The 21,209-nt window shown below is 61.5% G+C and overlaps 2 protein-coding genes across 2 annotated transcripts in view; one reads left to right on the top strand and one right to left on the bottom strand.

Annotated features, from left to right (window-relative positions):
* Nucleotides 1-17,943, bottom strand: part of RPA1 (replication protein A1) — a 216,070-nt gene extending 198,127 nt beyond the window's left edge. The window contains exon 1 of the mRNA XM_083379727.1: nucleotides 17,940-17,943. Within this exon, the coding sequence (XP_083235853.1) occupies nucleotides 17,940-17,941 (2 nt within the window). The 5' untranslated portion in view covers nucleotides 17,942-17,943. The remainder of the gene's footprint in view (nucleotides 1-17,939) is intronic.
* On the top strand, nucleotides 214-19,648 carry SLC43A2 (solute carrier family 43 member 2). Its single transcript, XM_083379738.1, has 14 exons — nucleotides 214-332; nucleotides 2,097-2,310; nucleotides 7,207-7,411; nucleotides 8,059-8,114; nucleotides 8,282-8,358; nucleotides 8,971-9,063; nucleotides 11,077-11,210; nucleotides 11,641-11,843; nucleotides 12,566-12,712; nucleotides 14,156-14,297; nucleotides 14,725-14,857; nucleotides 15,072-15,145; nucleotides 16,898-17,021; nucleotides 18,369-19,648. Exons 2-14 carry the CDS (start codon nucleotides 2,151-2,153, stop codon nucleotides 18,528-18,530), a joined length of 1,710 nt encoding a protein of 569 aa, XP_083235864.1. The 5' UTR covers nucleotides 214-332; nucleotides 2,097-2,150; the 3' UTR covers nucleotides 18,531-19,648.
* Nucleotides 19,649-21,209: the final 1,561 nt, after the last annotated feature.

A 21,209-nucleotide genomic window follows, 5' to 3' on the forward strand; every position in this document is an offset into this window, starting at 1 on the left:
GGAGCTACGCGTGGCCGGCCGTTCCGCGGGCTCCGGCGGGAAGGAGAGCCGCAGCCGACCCCCGGCCCCCCGGCCACCGCGCGCGCCTCTCTCGGCAGGAAAGCCCGCTCGACGCCCGCTCGCCCACCTAGCCGGCTTGGCTTGGCGGCGCGCAGTCCGATTGGCCGAGACGCTGCGGCTGGCAAGGCGCCGGGGCCAACCAGCACCGCCTCGCTCCCCCTTCCAGGCTCGCGGTATAAAAGACGCGGCGCTGCGCCGGGCACGGAGCAACAGAAGCGTCGCCGCCGCGTCCGCAGCCGCGCAACGCCGGCCGGATCCAGCTGGGCAGCCGGGTGAGCGCTCGGGGCGGCCGCCGGCCCGGCTGGGGCGCGCTGGGGGGGGGGGCGTGGGGGAGTCGCTTGGCTTCCCTCCGCGGGGAAGGACGGATCTCTGCAGGGCCTCTGCTCCCTCCGCGTTTCCCAGCCGGCCTCCGGGACTCCCGTTTCCCCCGTTGCCGCGTCCGTCTGCCCCTTGCGCCCATGTGGGAGGAATAGGCTCAGAGAGAACCCCCCCCCGAACTTCGGGCCCTTATCCTCCACCCCCTACCCCGGGGGCAAGCAGACATCCAAAGCGGGTGACTCCCCCCATGTATGTGTTGGTTTAGAGAGCCCCCCTCCGCCCCCCAAGGGCCGGGTCTTTGGCGAGAGCCTCAGCGCGGTGTCCCAGCCCTCCCCCCCCAGTAGGAGATCACCTGTTGAAGCGGGGCCGGGTCCTTGCTAGCCCACTTCCATGCCAGGTGGTCTTCATGAAGCCCCCTGCGCCCCCACTCCAAGGATTCCAGACGTTGGGTGCTTCGGTTCAAGGCCTCTAAATAGGGAGGGTGGGTTGATCTATTCTGATCAACCAGTCATAGGACGGGGGCCTTCCTTCTCCTTCTGCCTTCCTCCCCCGCCAGAGCTCCCCTTGTTCTGCCCGTTGTCCGGGCTCTGGGGCCCCTCATGAGGTGGTCGCAGGGCCAGGGGCCTTTGCAGTGTCACAGCTCAAGCTGCCCAGAGGCCGCGAGCCGGGGGTTCGCATCAGTGACTCTTGGTTCCTTTCCTGCTTCCCTGTTTCGGGTCCCTTTCTGTCCCCCCCCCCCCACACACTTCTGCTTTTCTCCTAAGCGGTCGGTCCAGGCGGGTAGTTGAGGGGTGCTTCACCCATTCCCAGACTTCCCCGTAACTCTTATCCCCTTTTCCCCAAAGCTGCTGCTAGCTGTGAAGAGAAGGAACAGGACAGCCCAGCCCATTGGGTCATTTCCCACCCCCACCCTGCCCAGACCCCCCTCCCCAGGAGTAGATCTAGGGGCACTTTGGGGGTGCTCTGCCCAGGGGCATCTCTCTTTGCCCCCTGAGTCACTCTCTTATTTTGCTCTCTTGAACGACCTGGCCCCACCTAAGCCCCCGGGTGCTTCCCTCTGCTGTCTGGGCACTTTGCCCCCCTTCCTCTGGTTGAGCCACATTACTGACCTATCATGCTGACCTCATCCTCTTATCCCAAGGCTGATAAGTTTATCCAGTGCTTTGGAGAAGTCCCGATAAAGTAAATCAAGAGTTTGGACCCTTAATGTTGCTGCTGCTCGATCCAGTCTCTGCCGGCTGAGCTGCCCTCCTCCCAGCACCCTCTGGATTACCTACCCCCTTGAAAGATCCCCTTGCAGGGACCTCCTGCTGCCTGGATCGGCCCTCAGCTGCTGGCCACTCTCTTCCCCCATCAATCCCCTCTGAGCGTGAACATTTTGGGGCTCTTGAGAAGAAACGGCGGGGGGGGGGTTAGCTGGCACGGCAGGAGAGTGGTCACCAGGATGAATTTTCTAGCAGAGTTGCCCAAGAATGGGCCTGGCTGGGCTCTGCTTTGCTGGAAGCACTTAAGCAGAAGCTGGATGACCATCTGGGGGATTTGCAGGAGCGGCTAGATGACCTCCGAGTTCCTTTTCCACCCTACGGCTTCTTTCATTCTTCTTAAGCTTCGTCTTCTGAAACGTTTGGGGAGGAATGGGGGTGGGGGTGCTGGGAAGAGGCAGCAGTCATTGGAAAGAAAGAAAGAGCCCCAAAGGAAAAAACTTTGTGTGCCAACAGATCAGAAGACCCTCCTGGTGAAGAAGAGCCCCCTCACCTGCTGCGCCCACCATCATGGCTCCCACTCTTGCCACGGCCCACCGGCGCCGCTGGTGGATGGCTTGCACGGCCGTCGTGGAGAACCTCTTCTTTTCCGCCGTTCTCCTGGGCTGGGGGTCCCTCCTGATCATGCTCAAGTCGGAGGGCTTCTACTCCTACCTGTGCCCCCTCCCAGGTAAGCAGCCCCTTCGCAGGCCGGCCCTCCCGAGCAGGTGTTTGCCACGTGGGCTCCACCAGGGCTCTCCTGGGCAAGTCAGCCCCCCCTCCCCCTGGGCAATCTGGCTGCCTCCTGGGGGAGGGGGTCTGTGAGGAGGGGCATCTCTTCCGACCCCCAGGAGCCCCCAGCTTTTTGGAGAGGGGCTGGAGCCGCCTCCTGTTCCTGCCCGCCACTGTCTAGGCCGCCTCTAGGTTAGCCTGGCTACTTGGCTTTTGGACTGGAAGGGGCCAGGACAGCCTTCGGACCCCTCCCCGTAAACCTTTTTCCTTCTTGGAAGTCTTTGCAATCTGTTCCAAAGATATCAGCCACACTGGGCAAGGTTTTGGGGGGGGAGCTCTTGCCTCTGTCTCCATTCCTCCTTGCCCCCCCCCCCTCAGCCTTGCCCTTTGGACCCCGGTCAATCTTTTACAGGGTCTGAACAGGCTGAGACCTTGATAAAAAGCTGCCGTGGCAGAGATTTTATCCAAGAAGGAAAATGATAAGATCCCGCAGAACCAGCTGACTCTAGGCTGGTAGGAGAGGGTGGGTGGGGACTCGGCCCCGGAAGGGGCTCTGCAGCATTGGCAGGGTGGGGGGAGGAAGACCCAGAGGTGAGAGTCAAAGACAGGTGCCGTCAGTACCAGCTCTGGCCGCCCTGCAGCCATCCCTGGGCCGTTGCGTATTCCGCAGTTTAACCCAGGGAAACTCCACTGACCCCGTGGCTCGGCTTAGCCCCCAGTCAGGGCCACCCAAGCGCCAAACCGGAGTGATTCCCCCCCTCTTTTCTTGGGCCTGTCCAGAGCGAGCAGCCGAGCTTTCAGAAGGGATCCGGGGAGCTGGGCTGCCGTCTCTTGCAAGGGGAAGAGGGACTCCTTCCTTGCTCTCTGGAGCAGCCCTGAGTCAGTCCGGGGAGGGGGCTGCTCCCTGTGATGTGTCTCCTGCAGCTGGGGGGGAGGGGGGTCTGCTCCTCAGCACCCCCTGTCTGTGGCGGGGCTCTCCCCACCGACTGAGGCTTGTCCTCTGGTCTTTCTGAGGAACTCCTTCTGTTGCTGAGAAGCAAAACAGCCTCCCCCCTCCCCCCCCTCTTGTGGTGTGGGGGGAGCCTTAGCCGGAGAGGTCTCCTCTTCCTCCTCCTCCTCCTCGGCTGGGGGCTCTCCAGACATGCTGCCTGGCAGGAACCTGACCAGGGCCAGCCGAACGTCGGGTGGGGTCCCTGCTTCTCCAGGGCACTTTGCTGGCCCTGCTCTTCCCAACAGGAGGGGCACGAGGAGGGGGTTTCTCTGTGTGTGTGTGTGTGTGTGTGTGTGTGTGTGTGTGTAAGAGAGAGAGAGCAGGGTGTGTCCTGTGGCCGGCTGCAGCCGGATCAGGGCCTCCTTGCAAAAACTTTGCTCCACTCCGACTCAGCAGCAGCCCTGCCTGTTGAGCTGGCGTTTTCCGGCTGAAGTGCTGACTTGCCTCCCCACATCCGCTCAGGGTCCTTGCAGCTGCCGGCCATGACAGCCAGTTCCCGCCGGAGGGGGCAAGCGGCTGAAGGCCGTGGGGGGCAGTACCGTGGGGGGGCCCTGCCGGTTCCCCCCCCTTCCTTCCTGGGCTGGTGAAAGCTAGTCCATTTCTGCAGTGTTGCTGGTCACCATGGACCTGACCTCGCCTGGGGGCAACCATCTTGTATGGGGGGACGGCCACGGCTCAAGGGAGCCCCTTTGGGGGGGCTCAGCCCTAAGACGTGGCCTCCCTGTGGCTCTTGTGCCCGAGGAGCCCGGTGACTGGGGGTGTCCCTGGCGCTGGGCAACCAATGCTGTGGGTGGCCCGTGGCCCGACTTGGTTCAGGGGCTCCCCTCGCTTTAACCTCCCTCCTCAGGTGACCCTCAGGCAGCGCCTTGCGCCTGGCCCCGCTCGGTCTTCACAAACTGCCTTAAGGCCTTTTCTGCAGAGGCCAGGCCCTGGACCCTTTCCCTGTCCCAGCTGCCCCCCTCTGTGCGAGCAGGCCATGCTCCGTAGGCCCCGGAGGGATGCTGGGCCAAAGGAGGGACACGGCCAAGGGCGCCACCCATGAATCACTCCAGATGTGCATGTGAAGCCGTTTCCAGGATGGTTTGGATCAGCCCTGCCTCTGGGGGGACCCTATGGTGGTGCGGGAGGGGGGAGGGCTTCTGCCCTAAGGCTGGGGTTGCGGTGTGGGGGGGGGAATGAGCCCTCCCTGAGCAATGGGGCTGCCCCTCCTCTCCAGTGCCTCAGAAGAAGGGAGACAGAGCCACATAACCTCTTCGGGTATCTCAGGGCCAGCCGCACTTTGGAGGCTGACTGGGGTGGCTGTGGGTCTGGCCCCACGTTGCCCCAAAGCCCCCAGGTCTCCAGCGCAGGGCACCACCCTCTATGCTTTCCTCCTTCAAGGAAGGCGGCTGGCAGGCCGAAGCGCCTCAAGGGCAGCCAGAGACTCATGTCTCTGCCAGCCCAGCTGTGTTTTCACCACAAACAGCCCTGTTTGTGGTAAAGCGGCTGCTGGGGTTTAAAACCAAGGGTGAGGAGGGGCCAACTTGGCAGGTGGTGGGAGCAGGAACCTGCGAAGAGGCCTCCGTCTTGCCAGACCCCAACATAGGTGTGCCCCCCCCACTGCCCGGGGCTACCTGCCCACCTCCCCTATGGGCTCCTGGGCTCAGCAACTGCAACTATCCCTTCGCCTGGCTTCTCTGCTCTCCCCCCCCCCCGCAGCTCTGCCTGCTTCTTCTGTGCCTCTGGCAGGCTAGTTAATGTTTCTCCTGAGCCACCTGTGAAAGTGGTCTCACGGTTGCGGGCGGGGGGGGGAGCATCCAGCATCAACCGGCTGTAACTGGCTTGAGGCCTCCTGTGGCAGATGGCAGGCAAGGGGTTGCCCAGCACTTCCCTCTTGGGAGGCCAGGGCTGGCCCGGGGGGGGGGGAGGCAAGTGCCCCCATCCTTGCTTTGGGGAGAATGTCGATCTCCCTGGAGGGTGGGTGGGGTGCTCTCTGCCTCTGGCCCCATCTCCTCTTTCAGCTGTTGAGTGAAGCCCCCTCTGCCAGGTGCCCAGCTGGCTGCCTCACTTGGCCCCTCTGAAGCCAGGGGGGGGCTGAGGACTCAGCTTTCTGGCCCTTACTTGCCCCCGGCTGCCTCCCACCGCCAGCGGGATGCCCCCCGCCCTCTCCCTTCTCTCTGGTGCTGGGGCCGCTTGTGGGGCAGCCCAGCCTGCTCCTGCAGGGCAGCACCTCTGACCGGCTTTCTGCAGATATGAGCTCCTGCTGACGGATCTCCTTGGCCCTTCGCCCTGTTCCCTGCGTTCCTTTCCAGCTCTCGGGGCAGTCAGAGGCCCCTCGTGCACCCACGGCTCTCCTGATAGAGGCAGAGGTCATTTCTGAGGCTGGGTCTTCGCGGCTGAATGTGCATCTGGGGGTGCTCTCTTGAGCCCCAAGATGACTCACCCGCTTCCTCCCAAAGTGTCCACAGCTTTTCCCTCTGCAACCGGCTCTCCCCACGGCTGGAATCTTGCCTCGCTGGGACTGTCTTCATCCCTGGAAAGGGCAGCAGCCACACCAGAGGAAGTGGTTGTGCCACAGACGTGCAGTTGCTCAAGTCCCTTTGCAAAACCTGCTGAAATCTGAGCCCGGTTGAGATCTTGGCTTGGCAGAAAGGCAGGACTGTAGGATGTTGGCAAGGGCTTTGGACGGGGCCCACACATTCCAGAACCTGGGTCCAGCCCTCCTTCACACAAAATGGCTCTCCTCCTCCCTGGCCCTTCCTCGGAAGTAGGTCTGCCCTTCGGTCTGGGGTCCAGTCTGGCTTTCGGCCTCTGCACGAAGAGGCGTAGCTCCCTGGCCCTACTTTCAACCCCGGAGCCCCTGCCGCTCCCTGCTTCTCCCAGCTTGAAAGCCCTTCCTGGCATGGCCATCGGAAACGGGCCCCCTTGGCCTTGGTCTCCTGGCGTTGCCCTGTCCCCGGGGGCCTGGTGGGGTCTCTTGGGCAGGCTGCTGCCCCTCCCAGCTTGGGGGCACCTCGGCTGTCCGCCAGAGAGTTGGAGATGCTGGAAGCCTTGCAGCCCTGCTCCACTGCCGAGGGCCTCTTGGAGGTGCCCCTGGCAGGGAGGAGCCTCAGCTGGAATCGGGGGGGGGGGAGGTTTCTTCTGGGTGGGGGCACCACTGCAGGGACTTTCCACCACTTGCAAGGACATCATGTACCCAATTTTGCAGGGTTGAACTTAAAACCCATTTCTATCAATCAGCCTCCCCTTCTTAATGGAGGTTTATATTACTCACACACGATGGCTGTTCCGATAACATGGTTTATGGTTTTATCATTATTTATTGCCTGTTTTTATTCTCTTAAATCGATGGGTGCATTGTTCAAATTGATGTTGTAAACCAGTGTGGATTGGTCAGCTGGGAGCCTGCGACCACACAATACATTATAATTAAAGAACAGGAGCCCTGGGCAGGCCTTGCCCTCTTCCTCCGTGGCACCCAAGGGCGAGGGGTCCCCAGGCTCTTCAACCCGAAGGTTGAGAAAGGGGGGGGGTCACTCTTCCGTGCCTAGCAGGGAAGCCTTGCACACCTCCCGGCTCTAGCATCTCCCCTGGCAGCTCACCCGGGCCTTTTCTCTAGGCAGGAGCCTTTGGGGTAGAGTGGACCCCCCCACCCCGGGAAACCTTCTGGGCCCGTCTGGGTCCCTTTGAAATAAAGGTGAAGTCTTTGCTAGGAAACATACAAGGCTCCCTTGTTTAAAATCGAACCAATCTTTTAAAACTTAAAGATGTCCGATTGATGAGGAGATGCCTGCAGTCCAAGGAGAGCCCCTCCTGTGCCGGGCAGAGCTGGCGTGGGTGGGGAGGTCAAGCCTCCTGCAGTGCCCCTTTCCCCTCCCCCCACAGAGAACTCGACGGGGGTGCCCGGGAACGGGACGGCAGCCCCAGAGCCGGAAGTGGCCCGCATGAATGGCTGGCTGATCTGCAAGGAGCAGGATGAGATGCTGAATCTGGCCTTCACCGTCGGCTCCTTCCTGCTGAGCGCCATCACCTTGCCCCTGGGCATCGTCATGGACAAATATGGTCCGCGCAAGCTGAGGCTGCTGGGCAGGTAGGCAGTTCTCGGGCAGAAGCACAGCCGCCCGCAGCACCAGCGGGGAAAGGGCAGCTTCCCTCCCCTCCCAGCAGCAGAGCAGGCTCTTCCCTCGGGACGGGGAGGGGTGCCGAGAGGAGCCTGCGAGGGAGGGAGAGCCACTTGATCCATGGGCAAGGGAGGGAGATCCACCCGGCTTTGGGGGGGGCTGCTGCTGATGTCTCCTGGGCCCAGGGCCAGAGGTCAGCATGGCTGGGAGGAGGTGGGCTTTTGCTTTGCCCCCCATCGGGGGTTCTTGGCCCATTCAGGCTTCCTGGGAGAAACCCCTGCTTCCTAGCCCCATTCTGCACACTGTTGGGGGGGGGAGAGAATCCCCCCTAAACTCGGGGGGGATGCTGGCACGAGGTTCCCGGGGAGGGGAAGGGAGCATGGAGAGAAGGCTCTGCTCTTCCTGGCCTGTAGCTTCCTGCGTCGTTGGAGTGGGTGACTGGCAGCTGGGCATGGGAGGCTGCATCTCTTGGGCCCTGGCTCAGAGCCTCGGTCGAGCGGAGCCTTTCAAAGGCAGGGCATGGTGGGCAAGGGGAGGCCTGCTGTGCATTCGAGGATCCCGGATATGGGGAGGGGCCTGGGGGTCTGACCTGGGGCTGATGGGCCTCCCTTTGCAGCGCCTGCTTTGCCGTCTCCTGCGTGATGATCGCCTACGGGGCCAGCAACCCGAACTGTGAGTGTGGCCCAGGGCACTCTGGGGAGGAGAGGCCGGGGGGGGGGAGCCGGGGAGCCTTGCCCAGTGGGGGGATGGGGGATGGGCAGGGCTCCTGCATGCCCACCCTGGGCCCCTGGGCTGGCGGGCACTGGGTGGCGTTCAAGCGCTTTCTCCCTCTGTCCCAGCGCTGTCGGTGCTGATCTTCATCTCCCTGTCACTGAACGGCTTTGGCGGGATGTGCATGACCTTCACGTCTCTCACGGTAAGTGCCAACTTCCCTGGTGGGCAGGGCCAGCTGTTCTGCCCCCTTGCATGGGGCACCCAGGTTGGTGTATCTGCCCCCACAGCACCCCTGCTGGAGGGGTTTTTTGGGGGGACTCCCTTTCCAGACGGGGGCTCTGTACCCTTCCTGAGGACCCTAGGAAAGGGAGGAAGTGCCTGCTGTGATGGCCATGGCCTGGGCCTCTCGGCATCCCTGTGCACACCTGCCTGAGCTGAGCGAGGGCCCAGAGGGTGCCGTTGCCTGACACTGAGGTGAACTCCCATGCTCTGCCCTCAGTTGCGCCTCATCTTGGGGAGCTTAGGAGGAGGCTGGGTCAGATCAAGCAGCCCCCGCCTCCCCTCCACATGGCCTCCAGTCCAGCCTTGTCAAAGGTGGGAGACCCCCCCTCCCCTGCCCCCTTTCCTCCCAAATTGTGGGTCTAGGGACCACCATCACCCCTCCAGCCCCCTACGGCTTTCCCTCCTCTTGCTCTTGAGTAAACAGGCAACTGTGCAGAACCTCCCTCTAGCCAGCCTTTTCTGCCCTCACACTTATTCTCCCTCCCTCCCTCCCTTCCTTCCTCCCTCCCTCCCTCCCTCCCTCCCTTCCCAGCTGCCCAACATGTTCGGGGACCTTCGCTCCACCTTCATTGCCCTCATGATTGGCTCTTATGCATCCTCGGCAGTGACGTTCCCTGGGATCAAGGTAAGGGGGGGCTGCGGGAGGGGGACAGTGCAGGCTGGGAATGGCAGCCCGGTTCCACTCCCCCCCCCGGTGACTACAAAACGTCCCCAACTCCCCCGGTGTCCCCAACTTTATCCAGCTGAGGTGGTGCCAGACTCTAGTTGGCTCCCAGCACAGTGATAAAGCTCGCTGGGAGCCCATAAGAGGAAGGGGCTGGCCGAGAAGAAAGCAGGTCAGACACCCACCAAGGGAGAAGAGCCCCCCCTGAGGATTCACAGGAGACCCTCGGGAAGCCACCCAGATCTCGGGGGGGGGCTCATTCCACGGGCCCCGTGTCACCCGTCTCGGCCCCACTGGGTTGGCCGAGAGTCAGCTCCTCAGGAAGGGTGCGGCTGCTGTCCGCAGGAGGAGCTCTGACTGACTCCAGCAGCCTCCTGTTTTTCCCCTGCTCCACCTGGCCTGTCTCTCGAGGTCGCCATCCCTGCTCTCTGCACGAGGTCGTAACTGTGTCCTGCCCAGAAGCAAACTGGGAACCAGCGCAGCTCACCTACCAAGCTTCTGAGTGGTCTTCAAGGCAGCTCCCTGTAGAGCGCATTGCAGTAGTCAGGCTATTAGGTGTCCAGGGCAAGAGTCCCCAAAGGGCCCCCCACTCTAGGAATGGGTGCAGCTGCCACCCCAGATGAAGCTGTGCAAAGCACACTTGGCCGTAGATCTGGGCAACCCTGAGCTCTCCAAGCTGCAGGAGGGAATACAGGATGGCGCCTGGACAAGAGAAAGCCAAATGCCTGATGGAATTTAATGCGTGCGCACGCACGCACGCACACACACACACACACACACAACACCTCTTTTTGCATGGTTACTGAAAGTTGTGTAGCAAATGGCAACCCATTTCTGCACTGTTTTATAATAATAAAGTTGGAAGGGGCCTTGGAGGTCACCTAGTCCAACCCCCTGCTCAGGCAGGAAACCCTATACCATTTCAGACAAACGGCTATCCAGTCTCTTCTTACAAACTTCCAGTGTTGGAGCATTCACAGCTTCTGGAGGCAGGCTGTTCCACTGATTAATTGTTCTAACAATCAGGAAGTTTCTCCTTAGTTCCGGGTTGCTTCTCTCCTTGGTTAGTTTCCATCCGTTGCTTCTTGTCCTGCCTGCTTTGGAGAACAGCTTGACTCCCTCTTCTTTGGGGCAGCCCCTGAGATATTGGAGCACTGCTGTCATGTCACCCCTCACCCTTCATTAGACTAGACATACCCAATTCCAGTGTCAAAGGAGGCCTTATATGTTTTAGTCTCCAGTTTCCTAATCCTCTTTGTTGCTCTTCTCTGTACTCTTTTGTGGAAGCCATGTTGCATTTCCAGGAAAGGGAAGCTGTATGGAAAACACAGCTGTTCTTGCAGCCCCAGAAGTTGGCCCTGGGCACAGCCAGACCCGGGGAGGGGGGGTGTTTGGCTGCCTTCCTGGGAGGGTTTGGGGGAGTGCCCAGGGTTAGCAGGCTGGGCGGCCGACTTCACCTGGCACGGGCAAGGCAGCTGCGTGGACGGATTTTGGTTAGCAGCTGTTCTGCAGGCCCTCTCCGAGGACGGCTGACCCTAGTGCCGCCCCCTTGTTTTCACGGGGGTCGTGTTGCAGTGCTTGGGCTGGCAGTTGCAGCACATTGGAGAGGGGGAGGGGAATTGAGGCGCCGTTTTTTCCTCCTACCTCAAGAGCTTCAGGGGGGCCTCCATGGGCTCCCCACAGGCCTCATGGGCTGCACCAGAGTGAACTTTAACCCAGCTCAAAAGCCACATCCAGCAGCCATGTGCACATCTGTCCATGACATTCCCAACGGGGAGGGCCCGCGTTGGGGCTGCTTACCACCCAGCCCCATTGGAGCCATGACGCTTTGCCTGCAGAAACGGTCCACAGGGGTTGACTCCTAAGGGCCCAGCTCTTCCCACAAATCCCCCCCCCCCCGTGGCCTCGGGCCGACCTCTCCTCAGACGGAGCCAGGCCGGCCGCTGCTTCCCAGGGGGTCCTTTTGCTCCCCAGGTGATCTACGACCTGGGCGCCTCCTTCATTGTCATCCTGCTGGTTTGGGCCGGCTGTGCGGGCCTCGTCTTCTTCAACTGCTTCTTCAACTGGCCACTGGAGCCCTTCCCAGGCCCTGAAGACATGGACTACACGTGAGTGGCTCGCAGGGGGGCAGGCGTGGGCCAGCTGGGTGGGAAAGGGGCCCTGCGTTGCCGGCCCACCTGAGAGCCACTCGGTTCTTCCAGAGCTTTGCAAAACTTCAAGTGGTGAACATGGGCAGAGTTGTGCCAGGGAGCCCCCCCTTCTGCCCAGCCGCCCAGGAACTCGTTCCAGCTGGGCCTTCTTGGTGAATGGACGCCAGGGCTGGCTTTCCCATGCTGGCCGCTGCTCTGCCTGCAACTGCCTGGCTTGCAGCCATCGATTACCGCCCCCCCTCAGGCAGTGCCTTCCCCAGCCTTTCACAGCTGGGGATGCCCCTTAAGAGGGAGGGTCCCTGGCAAGGCCAGATGTGCCCACCTTGTCCCCAGGAGCTCCTTCGGTCTGGGGGCCAAGAGCCAGCAGGACTGACCTCTCCGCCACCAGGGTGAAGATCAAGTTCAGCTGGCTGGGCTTTGACCACAAGATCACCGGGAAGCAGTTCTACAAGCAGGTGACCACGGTCGGCCGCCGCCTCAGTGTGGGCAGCTCCATGAAGGGCAACAAGGAGGCCCCGGCACTGCAGGACAGCAACAAGCTCTGCTTCTCCACAGTGGATCTGGAGGTGAAGTGCGAGCCAGACAGCGCAGGTGAGGAGCAAGTGCAGGGGCCGTGGCTGACCCCTCCATCTGCCGCCTGGCTTCGCGCACTTTGGGCACTGCTGCCGTGCCAGTTGGGTGGGCAGCTTGGCAGGCCCCTGCTGCAGTGTGGCTTCTGCAGAGGGGTCTCTCCATTGGCTAGCCCCCCCCTCCCCTCTGGAAGACGGTCGTCTCGGAACTCCCAGCGCAAGGAGCCAGGGCTGCCCGTCCTGGGGGTGCCTGGGGAGGCCCTCTGCCTGCCCCTCTGCACCCTAGGCCCTGTGGGCCTGGCCTGGTCTCAGGGGCCGAAGGGCAAGGGGTCCGCTTCTGTGCAGCTGCCTTTCCTGCCCTCAGTGAGCCAAGAAAGAAAGGCTGCAAGGAGACATTTCCCTTCTGGTGATAGAAAGAGTTTTGGGGTGAAATTGCTGCCCCCGGGAATTCCCCTCACTGGAGTGAGGCTGGAGTGGCTCCTGAGAGGACACAGCCCGAGGCTTGGCTGAAGTGGGAGGAGGCCTGCACCACCCTGAGGTCTTGGGCCAGGCAGGTTTGCCCTGATCTCACCAGGCAGCCATTTTGGGGGGGTGGCCCTGGGTCCCTGTCTGGCCAAAGTGAGGCCAAACTGGCCCTCTGGGCTCAGGAGAAGTGGCCGGCCGACTGACCGCACAGATCTGCCAGCTTTGTTTGTGGCGTCTCCTGGGGAAAGCCTGACGGATCTTTCCTTCCTCCCCCCCCAGCTTCCCCGTCCTTCATGCACAGCGTCTTCAGCCCCATCCTGCTGCTCAGCCTGGTCACCATGTGTGTCACGCAGCTCCGGCTTATCTTCTACATGGGCGCCATGAACAACATCCTGGAGTTCCTGGTGGACGGCGACCTGGAGACAGGTGGGGGCCCTCTCCTGCCCACGGGAGACCCATCTGGCTGGCCCCCGGCACTCGGAGACCGCCTCAGGTGGAAGAGCGGAGGAGCCCCCCCCCCCCGTGGCCTCGGCAGCATCTGATCAGAGGCGGCTTGGGCGGGGGCGGGGAGCATGGGAAGCGCGTCAGAAGGGGACCTTCCCTGGTTTTCTGGAGGATAAACAGGGGAGAAATGCGTTAATTCATCTGGGTCTGCTTCCTATTTGGGCTACCTCGCAAGGCTGGCAGTTGCTTTCCGGCTGCTAGTCCTTCAACTGCGCCCACAGCCGGCTGCTGATAGCTCCCGCCAGGCCCTTCTGCGAACCAGCAAGGCTGGGACTGAATCAGCAGACACCCCAAATCCTGAGCCCTTGTTGGGCTTCTCCCCTCAGACATCTTGGTGGCCATGCTGGTGGGGAGGTGGGCACCAGTCAGAGAAGGGAACAATGCCCACCTTTTCGGCACGGAAGGTTTTGTGACGGCCACCGCGCGTTTGGGTGCCATTTACGTCTGAAAGAAGGCAAGGAGGGCAGGACCCAAAGGTCCCTCTCACCCAGTTGGCCCCTTGCTGCCCCCCCTTTCTCCCCCCCCACACAACAGAGGCCGTTTTGCCAGGCAGGCAGGCGCTTGTGGCTGTTGTGGTGCTCCTTCCAGCTGTGTTGCCATGACAAGCAGGGTGCTGGGAGCCTGGGCAACAGACTGCTGCTCCCTGGGGGATCTGGCTGCTACTGGGGGGAGGAAGGACGGGGCGGGGGAACCTGAGCCAGTGGGTCAGAGGGGCCCGTTTGCCCCCTGAAAAGCAGAAAAACAACACGGAGAAGGAGAAGGCCGCAGACTCTGCGTCAGGCCTCTATTTATAGCTGCTGGAAGGGAGCCAGGAGGAAGGGAGCGGTTTGCACCAAGAGCGGCGGCAGCAGCAGCACCAGCGTGTCTTTTGCACAACGGGGTGAAACCATGCGCGCCTCTTGCGTAGCGACAGCCAGTTTGGGCCTGCTAAACCTGGAATCTGTTGAAGCAGAGGAATCGGCCCCGGTGCTTTCCCCAAGGGCGGGAGGGAGGAGAGAGTGGTGGGAGAGGGCCAGGGGGTGCCTGCCCACGGGGGACCCCTGCTGCTGTGCCTGGCTCCCCCAGGACCTTGTGGAGCAGAGCTTTTGGAGGCCCCTGGGGTGTGGCCTGGGGGGCTGGCCCCAGCCCCTTCTCAGCCCCAGCTCTGCCTGCTTCCAGGCTGGATCCAGAGCCGGCTCGGGTCGCCGTCAGCCAGGCAGGGGCAATGCCCTCTCTTGCTGGGTCCTCCGGGCTGCGCAGCTCTGCCCTGGGGCCCATAACAGAGACTGGACAGGCTGGGTGCCCCGTGCTTGGCCTCCTGCAAGGGGAGGGGGCTCTGGTTGGGGGTTCCTCGTCCCCGACGGGGCCTGTCTGCTTGTCTTCCAGTGGGTCTTTACAGCTCCGTCTTCGGAGTCTTGCAGCTGCTCTGTCTCCTGACGGCACCGGTGATCGGCTACATCATGGACTGGAAGCTGAAGGAGTGCGACGACAGCCCTGAGGAGGAGGACAAGGGAGATGCCAGCCCCTCGTACGTGGCCAGTGGGCAGGGGCAGCTGCAGGGTGCCTCCCTGCCAGCTGTGTGCCCAACCTGCATTCCTTCCCCTCCGAAGCTTAGGAAAGGGGTGCCGCTTCCCACACGCCCTTGGCAGCTCACGCCGTGGGGTGCAGGAGTGCCACCTGCCGCAGGGAAGTGCCCTGCCCGGATGGGAGGCCGTGAGGCAACTGGGTCACTGGGCCAGGAACCGCAGTGCCGTCATTGCGGGCCTTGTTTGTCAGGGACTGGCAGCCTCTGGCAGAAGGCCGAGGTTACTTGGGAAAGCGGAGCCCTTGGAAGTAGGGAAAGGGTCACCGGGCGCTGGCTGGCACCGGAGCAGCAGGCAGGGAAGGAGCCCTCTTTGGCCCTGGGGGCTTGATGGGGGGGGCAGCCTGTGTGTGACCCTTCCTCCCATCTGCAGGGGTGAGAAGAAGAAGAAACCTCGGGACCGCCGGATCCAGAAGATCTGCAATGCCACCCGGGCTTTCGCTTTCACCAACGTGCTGCTGGTGGGCTTTGGGGTCACCTGCCTGATACCCAACTTGCCTTTGCAGGTGAAGGAGGAGGACGTGGGTGGAGGGGGCATCTGGGCCTGTGGGGTATGTTTGGGGAAAAGGCTGGCCGGCTTGGCCCTGTCCTGGGGGACCCCCTCCGCTGCCATGTGGGGAGTCTCGGCTCCACTCAAAAGCTTAGAGGGAGGAGGGCGGGGGCCGGGGGTCCTATGGGGGCTCCTGGCTCTGAAGGGGGTCTCCCCGCTCTCCCTTGCAGATCCTTTCCTTCATCCTGCACACCATCGTCAGAGGCTTCATTCATTCGGCCGTCGGGGGCCTCTATGCTGCTGTGTAAGTCCAGCACCCCTCCTCAGCTGCCCGTCGCAAAGTGGGTCACCCCGTTTCTGGGTCACATCCTCCTCCTCTGCCTGGCTTTGTCTCCGGATATTGGCTGGCACCTCTGGGTGCTGCTCCAGAGCGGGTGTGCCCGCCCCCGCCTGCCTCCCCAGCTATCTGATGGAGGCCGAGGTCAGCTCAGGCCAGGCTACCTGACCTGGGGAGGAAAAGTTTCCTCATCCCCGGCTGTCCCAAACCCTCCGCGCCCCAAGGAAGGCAGCTGAGAGAAGCTGAGGGGCCCCCTCCCCCCCCAGGGCCCGCCTGCCTCCTGCCCCGGAGAGCTTTCCCTGGGCCCAATCCAGGTCTCGCCTTCTCCCCCTTGCTCCCCCCTCGCATTTCCTGCTCCTTTAGTCTGGCTGGCCGGTCATTCTCTCTCTCATACACACAGACACACACACAGGCACACAACACAAGCGCACAGAGATATGCACAGACACACGCGCACAGAGAGAGAGAGAGAGAGAGAGGCACGCGCACAGACAGGCCCTGGATCCAGTTGCAGCTGCGTCTGGCGCTTGCCAGGGCTGACTCACATGTTGTTGCCCTACTCAGCCGCGAGTTGTTTTGGACAGGAGGTTTCGGGCTGTGGGGTCACCGAGGGCGTTGGGTGCAGCTCCAAGGGTTGCTCAACCGGGAGAGGCCAGGCCAGGCACACCTGCCTCCCAGGCTCCTGCTCCGCGGGCCAGCCTTCCGCACTCAGCACTTTGCAGTGGGGGGAGGGCTGGGCTGCTCTGGGCAGGGCCGGCCTTGAGGAGGCTTCCAGGCCGAGGCAAGCCAGGAGGGGCCCCGGACCCTGGCCCAGCCGCTTCCTTTTTTGCAGAGAGACCCCGATACCACACTGTCGCTCTCCCCAACCTCACACACGTACAAAGCCACACCCAGGGACACGGGCAGAGGGAGGGTCTCGATACTCAGCAGCTGCGGACGTGCGTGGGTCACTTGTACCTAGGGGGGCTTTTGCCCAGGTTCGCCTGGTGCGCCAGTTGCGGCCCTATCTGGACCGGGATGCCCTGTGCACGGTCACTCATGCGCTCGTGACCTCTCGCCTTGACTACTGTAATGCTCTCTACATGGGGCTTCCCTTGAAGACCACTCGGAGGCTCCAACTGGTGCAGAATTCGGCCGCGAGAGTTGTCTTGGGAGTTTCCCGGTACTCCCATGTTACACCTTTGCTCCGCGAGCTGCATTGGTTACCAGTTGTCTTCCGGGTGAGGTTCAAGGTTTTAGTTATGATCTTTAAGTCCCTACATGGCATGGGTCCGGGGTACCTCGGGGACCACCTGCTGCCGGCTTCAACTCCCCTCCGCCCTGTGCGTTCCCACAGAGAGGGCCTCCTCAGGGTGCCTCCGGTCAGGGAATGCCGACTGGCGGCCCCCAGGGGGAGAGCCTTCTCTGTGGGTGGCCCGGCTTTGTGGAACCAACTGCCGGTGGAGCTCCGGACGGCATCGGACCTCCGAACTTTCCGTCGTGGTCTGAAGACCCATTTGTTTGAATTGGCCGGTCTGGCCTGATGGGGAGCTGGGTTTTAAATTGTCATTTTAGATTGTATTATTGTTTTTTAATTGGGCACTGATTTAATCTTTGTTTTAACTTTTGTATAGTATTGTATTTTATTTATATGCCCTGTGAACCGCCCTGAGTCCCCAGGGAGAAGGGCGGTATATAAATTAAATAAAACATAAACATAAACATACCTCCCCCCCCCAGGTATCCCTCCACGCAGTTTGGCAGCTTGACCGGGCTGCAGTCTCTCGTCAGCGCCCTCTTCGCTCTCCTGCAGCAGCCCCTTTTCCTGGCCATGATGGGCCCCCTGGAAGGAGACCCCCTCTGGGTAAGCGGTGCCACTTAGGCTGGGGGTGGTGGCTGCTCAAGGTGAGGTGCCCAAGAGAAGGGAAGAGGGCAAGGAACAAGTCGTGCCTGGCAGGGACCCCCCTACGGACAGTTCTGGGCCTTCGGGCTCAGTGGGGGTGTCTGCACCCCCAAAAGGACTGTGCATGCCTGCGGCAGAACTTCCTGGTCCCTGGGCGGCCAGTCCGTCTGCTGTGGAGGACTGCAGAAGCCCAGGAGGTGGACAGGGGCTCTCAGCAGAGTAGGCCGAGTCTGGGGGCTTGGACCTTTTCCGAGGGGGGGGCAGGTACATGCCCAGCCCACCAAAGGAGACATCCCCAAGGGAGGGGCTTTGAGTGTTTGGGCCAAGAAAAGGGTCCTTCCTGTGGCCTGGCATTGCCCGGGAAGCCCGCCAGTAGCACCCCCTGCCCCACGTCTGGACCCTTTGGCCTTGCGCTGAAGCCAGGGCCCCCAGGAGGCTTCCCGGTCACGGTCTGGGTGTCGCAGGCCCCCTGGATCAGCTCCCAGGGACCACATGGGCTTTGTTTGTGCAGCGGGGGGAGGGTTTGGGGGGACTGGCTGGGAGCCATCCAGCCCTCGTCAGTGCTGGGCACATGAGGAAGGGAAGGCCGGCTCCAGGCGTCTGCAGGGCTGCTGTCTTGGCAGCGGCCTCCGTCTTTGGCCTCCAGCAGGGGAAAACATCTCAGGGCCCTTCGGTGCAGATCTGGCCTCGCAGCCGCTGTAGCCCACTCGTTCTCTCCCCCCCCCCAGCAAGACCTGCACGCTGAGGATGGGGCGGGGCTTAGGGAGTTCAGGGGGGCAACACAAATGTCTAGGAAAGGAGAAATGTCCTGGAGGGGGGAGCTCTGAAGCAGCTGGACTCGCTGGCTTCCATCGCAGGCAAGGGGAGGATGATCCAGGGATTCCCGCCCTTGGCATGGGGTTGGACTAGAAGACCTCTGAGGTCCCTTCCAACCAGATCCAGATGGACCAGGGCTTCCTCATGCCACCTTCCTTTCTCCCCACAGCTGCCAAACACACGGGCAGCCCATTTTCTGGCTGGGAGGGCGGCTGTGTAGCCAGCAAGCTCTGCCCTCGGGTAGCAAAGAGCTGTGGAAACCGGGCAGCCCAGGCAATGGCAGCTGCTCCCTCGGGGGAGAGCTGGGCCTGGCCTGGCCAGGGGACACCGCCGGCAGCACGCTTGGCGCTCCGGGTCAGCAGGCAGTTGGGGCTTAAGGGCTGCTTGGCACACGGAGGCCACGGTGCCCAGGGGAGGAGTGCAGGGCAGGGGGCCCTTCAAGCAGAGTGAGCTGCGCCTCGTCCTCACCGCCCTCACCCTCTCTCCTGCCAGGTCAACGTGGGGCTCTTGGGGGTGAGCATGCTGGGCTTCTGCCTGCCCCTCTACCTCATCTGCTACAGGCGGCGCCTGGAACGGGAGAAGCAGCAGAAGGACGAAGACGCCAAGCTCTTCCTCAAGATCAACGGCACGCCCAGCGAGGAGGCCTTTGTCTAGAGAAGCCGTTTGGACTGGCTGGGGTGGCTCCCCCGTAAAGCCCCTCAGGCCCCCCAGCACAGCTCCCGTCTCACGGGCCTTGCTTTGGATTCAAAAGCCACACCACCATGCCTCTTCCGTGACACCATCCTGCCGTGGCCTCTGGTGCTGGCCTCAGAGACGCCTAACGTGATACGGGTCTTGGTTGCTTTGCAAAGGGAATGGACCCCTCCCAGCTTCTGCTAGGGTGACCTAGCCCTTCCTGACACTCCTCTACCACACACACACAACGGCTTGGTTTGTGTCTGTGCAGGGCACAGACTCCGGCCTCCCTCCCCATCTGCCTGCTCTCCCATCTGGGGCGAGGGCTTCCAGCAACTCCCCTGGTCATCTTGCAGGAGCCTGCTGGTCCCTCCAACCTCCGCAGCCTCTGGCCGAGGAGGAGCAAGGAGAGCATCCGGTCTGCCTACGTCTCGCACCTGTCCTGGGGGGGGTGGAACGTGGCCCACACCCTCTGCAGTTTGAGGACCAGCTTGAAAAACACACAGTGTCTTCCCCCCTCCCCTTTGGACTTTTTGAGCCGTGACTGAAGAAGGGCAGCTTTGCACAGGGCCATGCAGGCATTTGAGCCATAGTGGAAAACGACCCCAAAGTCTCAAACGTTAAGGGGCCTGGCGGACGCCCCAAATCATGACCTGGCCTGAGGCTCAGCGGCTCCTGCCCATCCATCGTCCCCAGCCCTTCTCTGGCTCTGCCGAGGGCAGGTTCGGCCTCCTCGCGCTAGGCTCAGCAGCTGCCGCCCCCTGGTGGCGGGAATCCTCCTGGGCAGGGCACCAGTTCCCTTGCAGCAGCCATGGCGGGGGCGGCCAAGATGCCACAGGCGCATTGCACTGTCTTGCCTCTAACATCAAAAGAAAAACACTCCACTCTCTCTGGCCTTTGTGTTTTTTACTCTGAGTAGCCAGAAGGCTGACCTGGTAGAAAGTTTGGTCAAGGTGCTCCCCTCGGAGGCCGGTGGGCTACCCTTGGCAGGAGAGGCTCTGGGGTTGGACATTGAGTGAGGACCGGTGGCCCACATCTTCCTTGGACCTTATTCGTGGCTGCCTTCTGGGTGCCAGCCGAGGTCTGGCGCTCGTCTGCCCCGCTGCTTCTCGAAGCAGCCGGCTCCCAGAACGGTACTTCTTCCCTCTTGGCTCGACTGTAGCCTTGCATGCAGGGAAAGAGAGCTGGGATTGCCCAACAGCGTGTGCCAGGGTTGGCAGTTTCCAGGTCAGCTGTCAGGCAAAGCCGTGGCACAGCTTGTTCTTCACAGAGGGCATGTGGAAGAAAGCAACGATGCCACTCTGCATCTCCCACAAATGCTGAGCCAAGGGGAAGCAAGTGACCTTGAACTCTGTGCCAAGTGCCAGTGAGACAACAAACCCTGGTTTGGCGAGTAGGCAGGCTGAAGGCATGAAGTCCATAGCCAGGCCAAGCTAAAGGGGGGCACAGGGAAGCGAATGGCCACCCTCATTGGCATTTCCCTCCAGTTGGGGCCCACTGAGGGACCAACAAGGCCAGATGGTGCAGCATTTAAACTGGCACTCCCGCCAAAGGTTCTGTCAAGCCAAGAGTGTGAGGAGGCTGGGCGGCATGTCTACAGCGGGCTCTGGCCCACTGGCTGCAGCTGTCACATTAATGCCTGACAAAGCTGCAAGCGATGGCAAGGCAGCCTCTTGCAGATCCAGAGGCAACTGCTGGCCAACAGCAACTCGGATGCAAAGGGAAGCAACAAAGTGCAAGCCTCAGGGCCCACTAGCTGGACCCCCTCTACAGCGCCTGGGTGGAACAGAGGGGGTCAAGAAGGGATGCTGGAGAAAGGTTCGAGCAGCCTTCTCCCAAGCCCAGCACGCGCACTGTGCCTACCCAGTCCCAGGTGAGGCTCTCCTCCACCATAACCCCACAGCGGCCTGGGATTAGTAGACAATCACTTAGTCTTAGTAGACAATCACTTAAATATGAGCCAGCAGTGTGCTGCAGCTGCCAAAAAAGCCAACACAGTGCTAGGCTGCATTAACAGAGGGATAGAATCAAGATCAAGTGAAGTACTAATACCACTTTACAATGCTTTGGTAAGGCCACACCTGGAATACTGCATCCAGTTTTGGTCACCACGATGTAAAAAAGATGTCGAGACTCTAGAAAGGGTACAGAGAAGAGCAACAAAGATGATTAGGGGGCTAGAGGCTAAAACATATAGGGAACGGTTGCTGGAATTGGGTATGTGTAGTTTAATGAAGAGAAGGGTGAGGGGTGACATGATAGCAGTGTTCCAATATCTGAGGGGCTGCCCCAAAGAAGAGGGAGTCAAGCTATTCTGCAAAGCACATGAAAGCAGGACAAGAAGCAACGGATGGAAACTAGTCAAGGAGAGAAGCAACGTGGAACTAAGGAGAAACTTCCTGACAGTGAGGACAATTCACCAGTGGAACAACCTGCCTCCAGAAGCAGTGAATGCTCCAACACTGGAGGTTTTTAAGAAGAGACTGGACAGCCATTTGCCTGAAATGGTATAGGGTTTCCTGCCTGAGCAGGGGGTTGGACTAGATGACCTCCAAGGTCCCTTCCAACTTTATATTATTATTATTAAATGCATCCCGGGGCTCTGCCAGCTTGCTTGGGAAAAGGACTGAGTGACACCGAAGTCAGTGGGTCTGTGCT

Source organism: Vipera ursinii (assembly GCF_947247035.1).
Source record: "Vipera ursinii genome assembly, chromosome: 1".
In the NCBI taxonomy this organism is placed as follows: Eukaryota; Metazoa; Chordata; class Lepidosauria; order Squamata; family Viperidae; genus Vipera; species Vipera ursinii.

What these genes read in the sequence shown, in the direction of transcription:
- SLC43A2 (XM_083379738.1), top strand. Translation starts at nt 2,151, where the DNA reads ATGGCTCCCACTCTTGCCACGGCCCACCGGCGCCGCTGGTGGATGGCT. An exon ending in CCTGAAGACATGGACTACAC is followed by an intron (nt 11,211 to 11,640) that starts GTGAGTGGCTCG and finishes CTCCGCCACCAG; the next exon opens with GGTGAAGATCAAGTTCAGCT. An exon ending in AAGGGAGATGCCAGCCCCTC is followed by an intron (nt 14,298 to 14,724) that starts GTACGTGGCCAG and finishes TCCCATCTGCAG; the next exon opens with GGGTGAGAAGAAGAAGAAAC.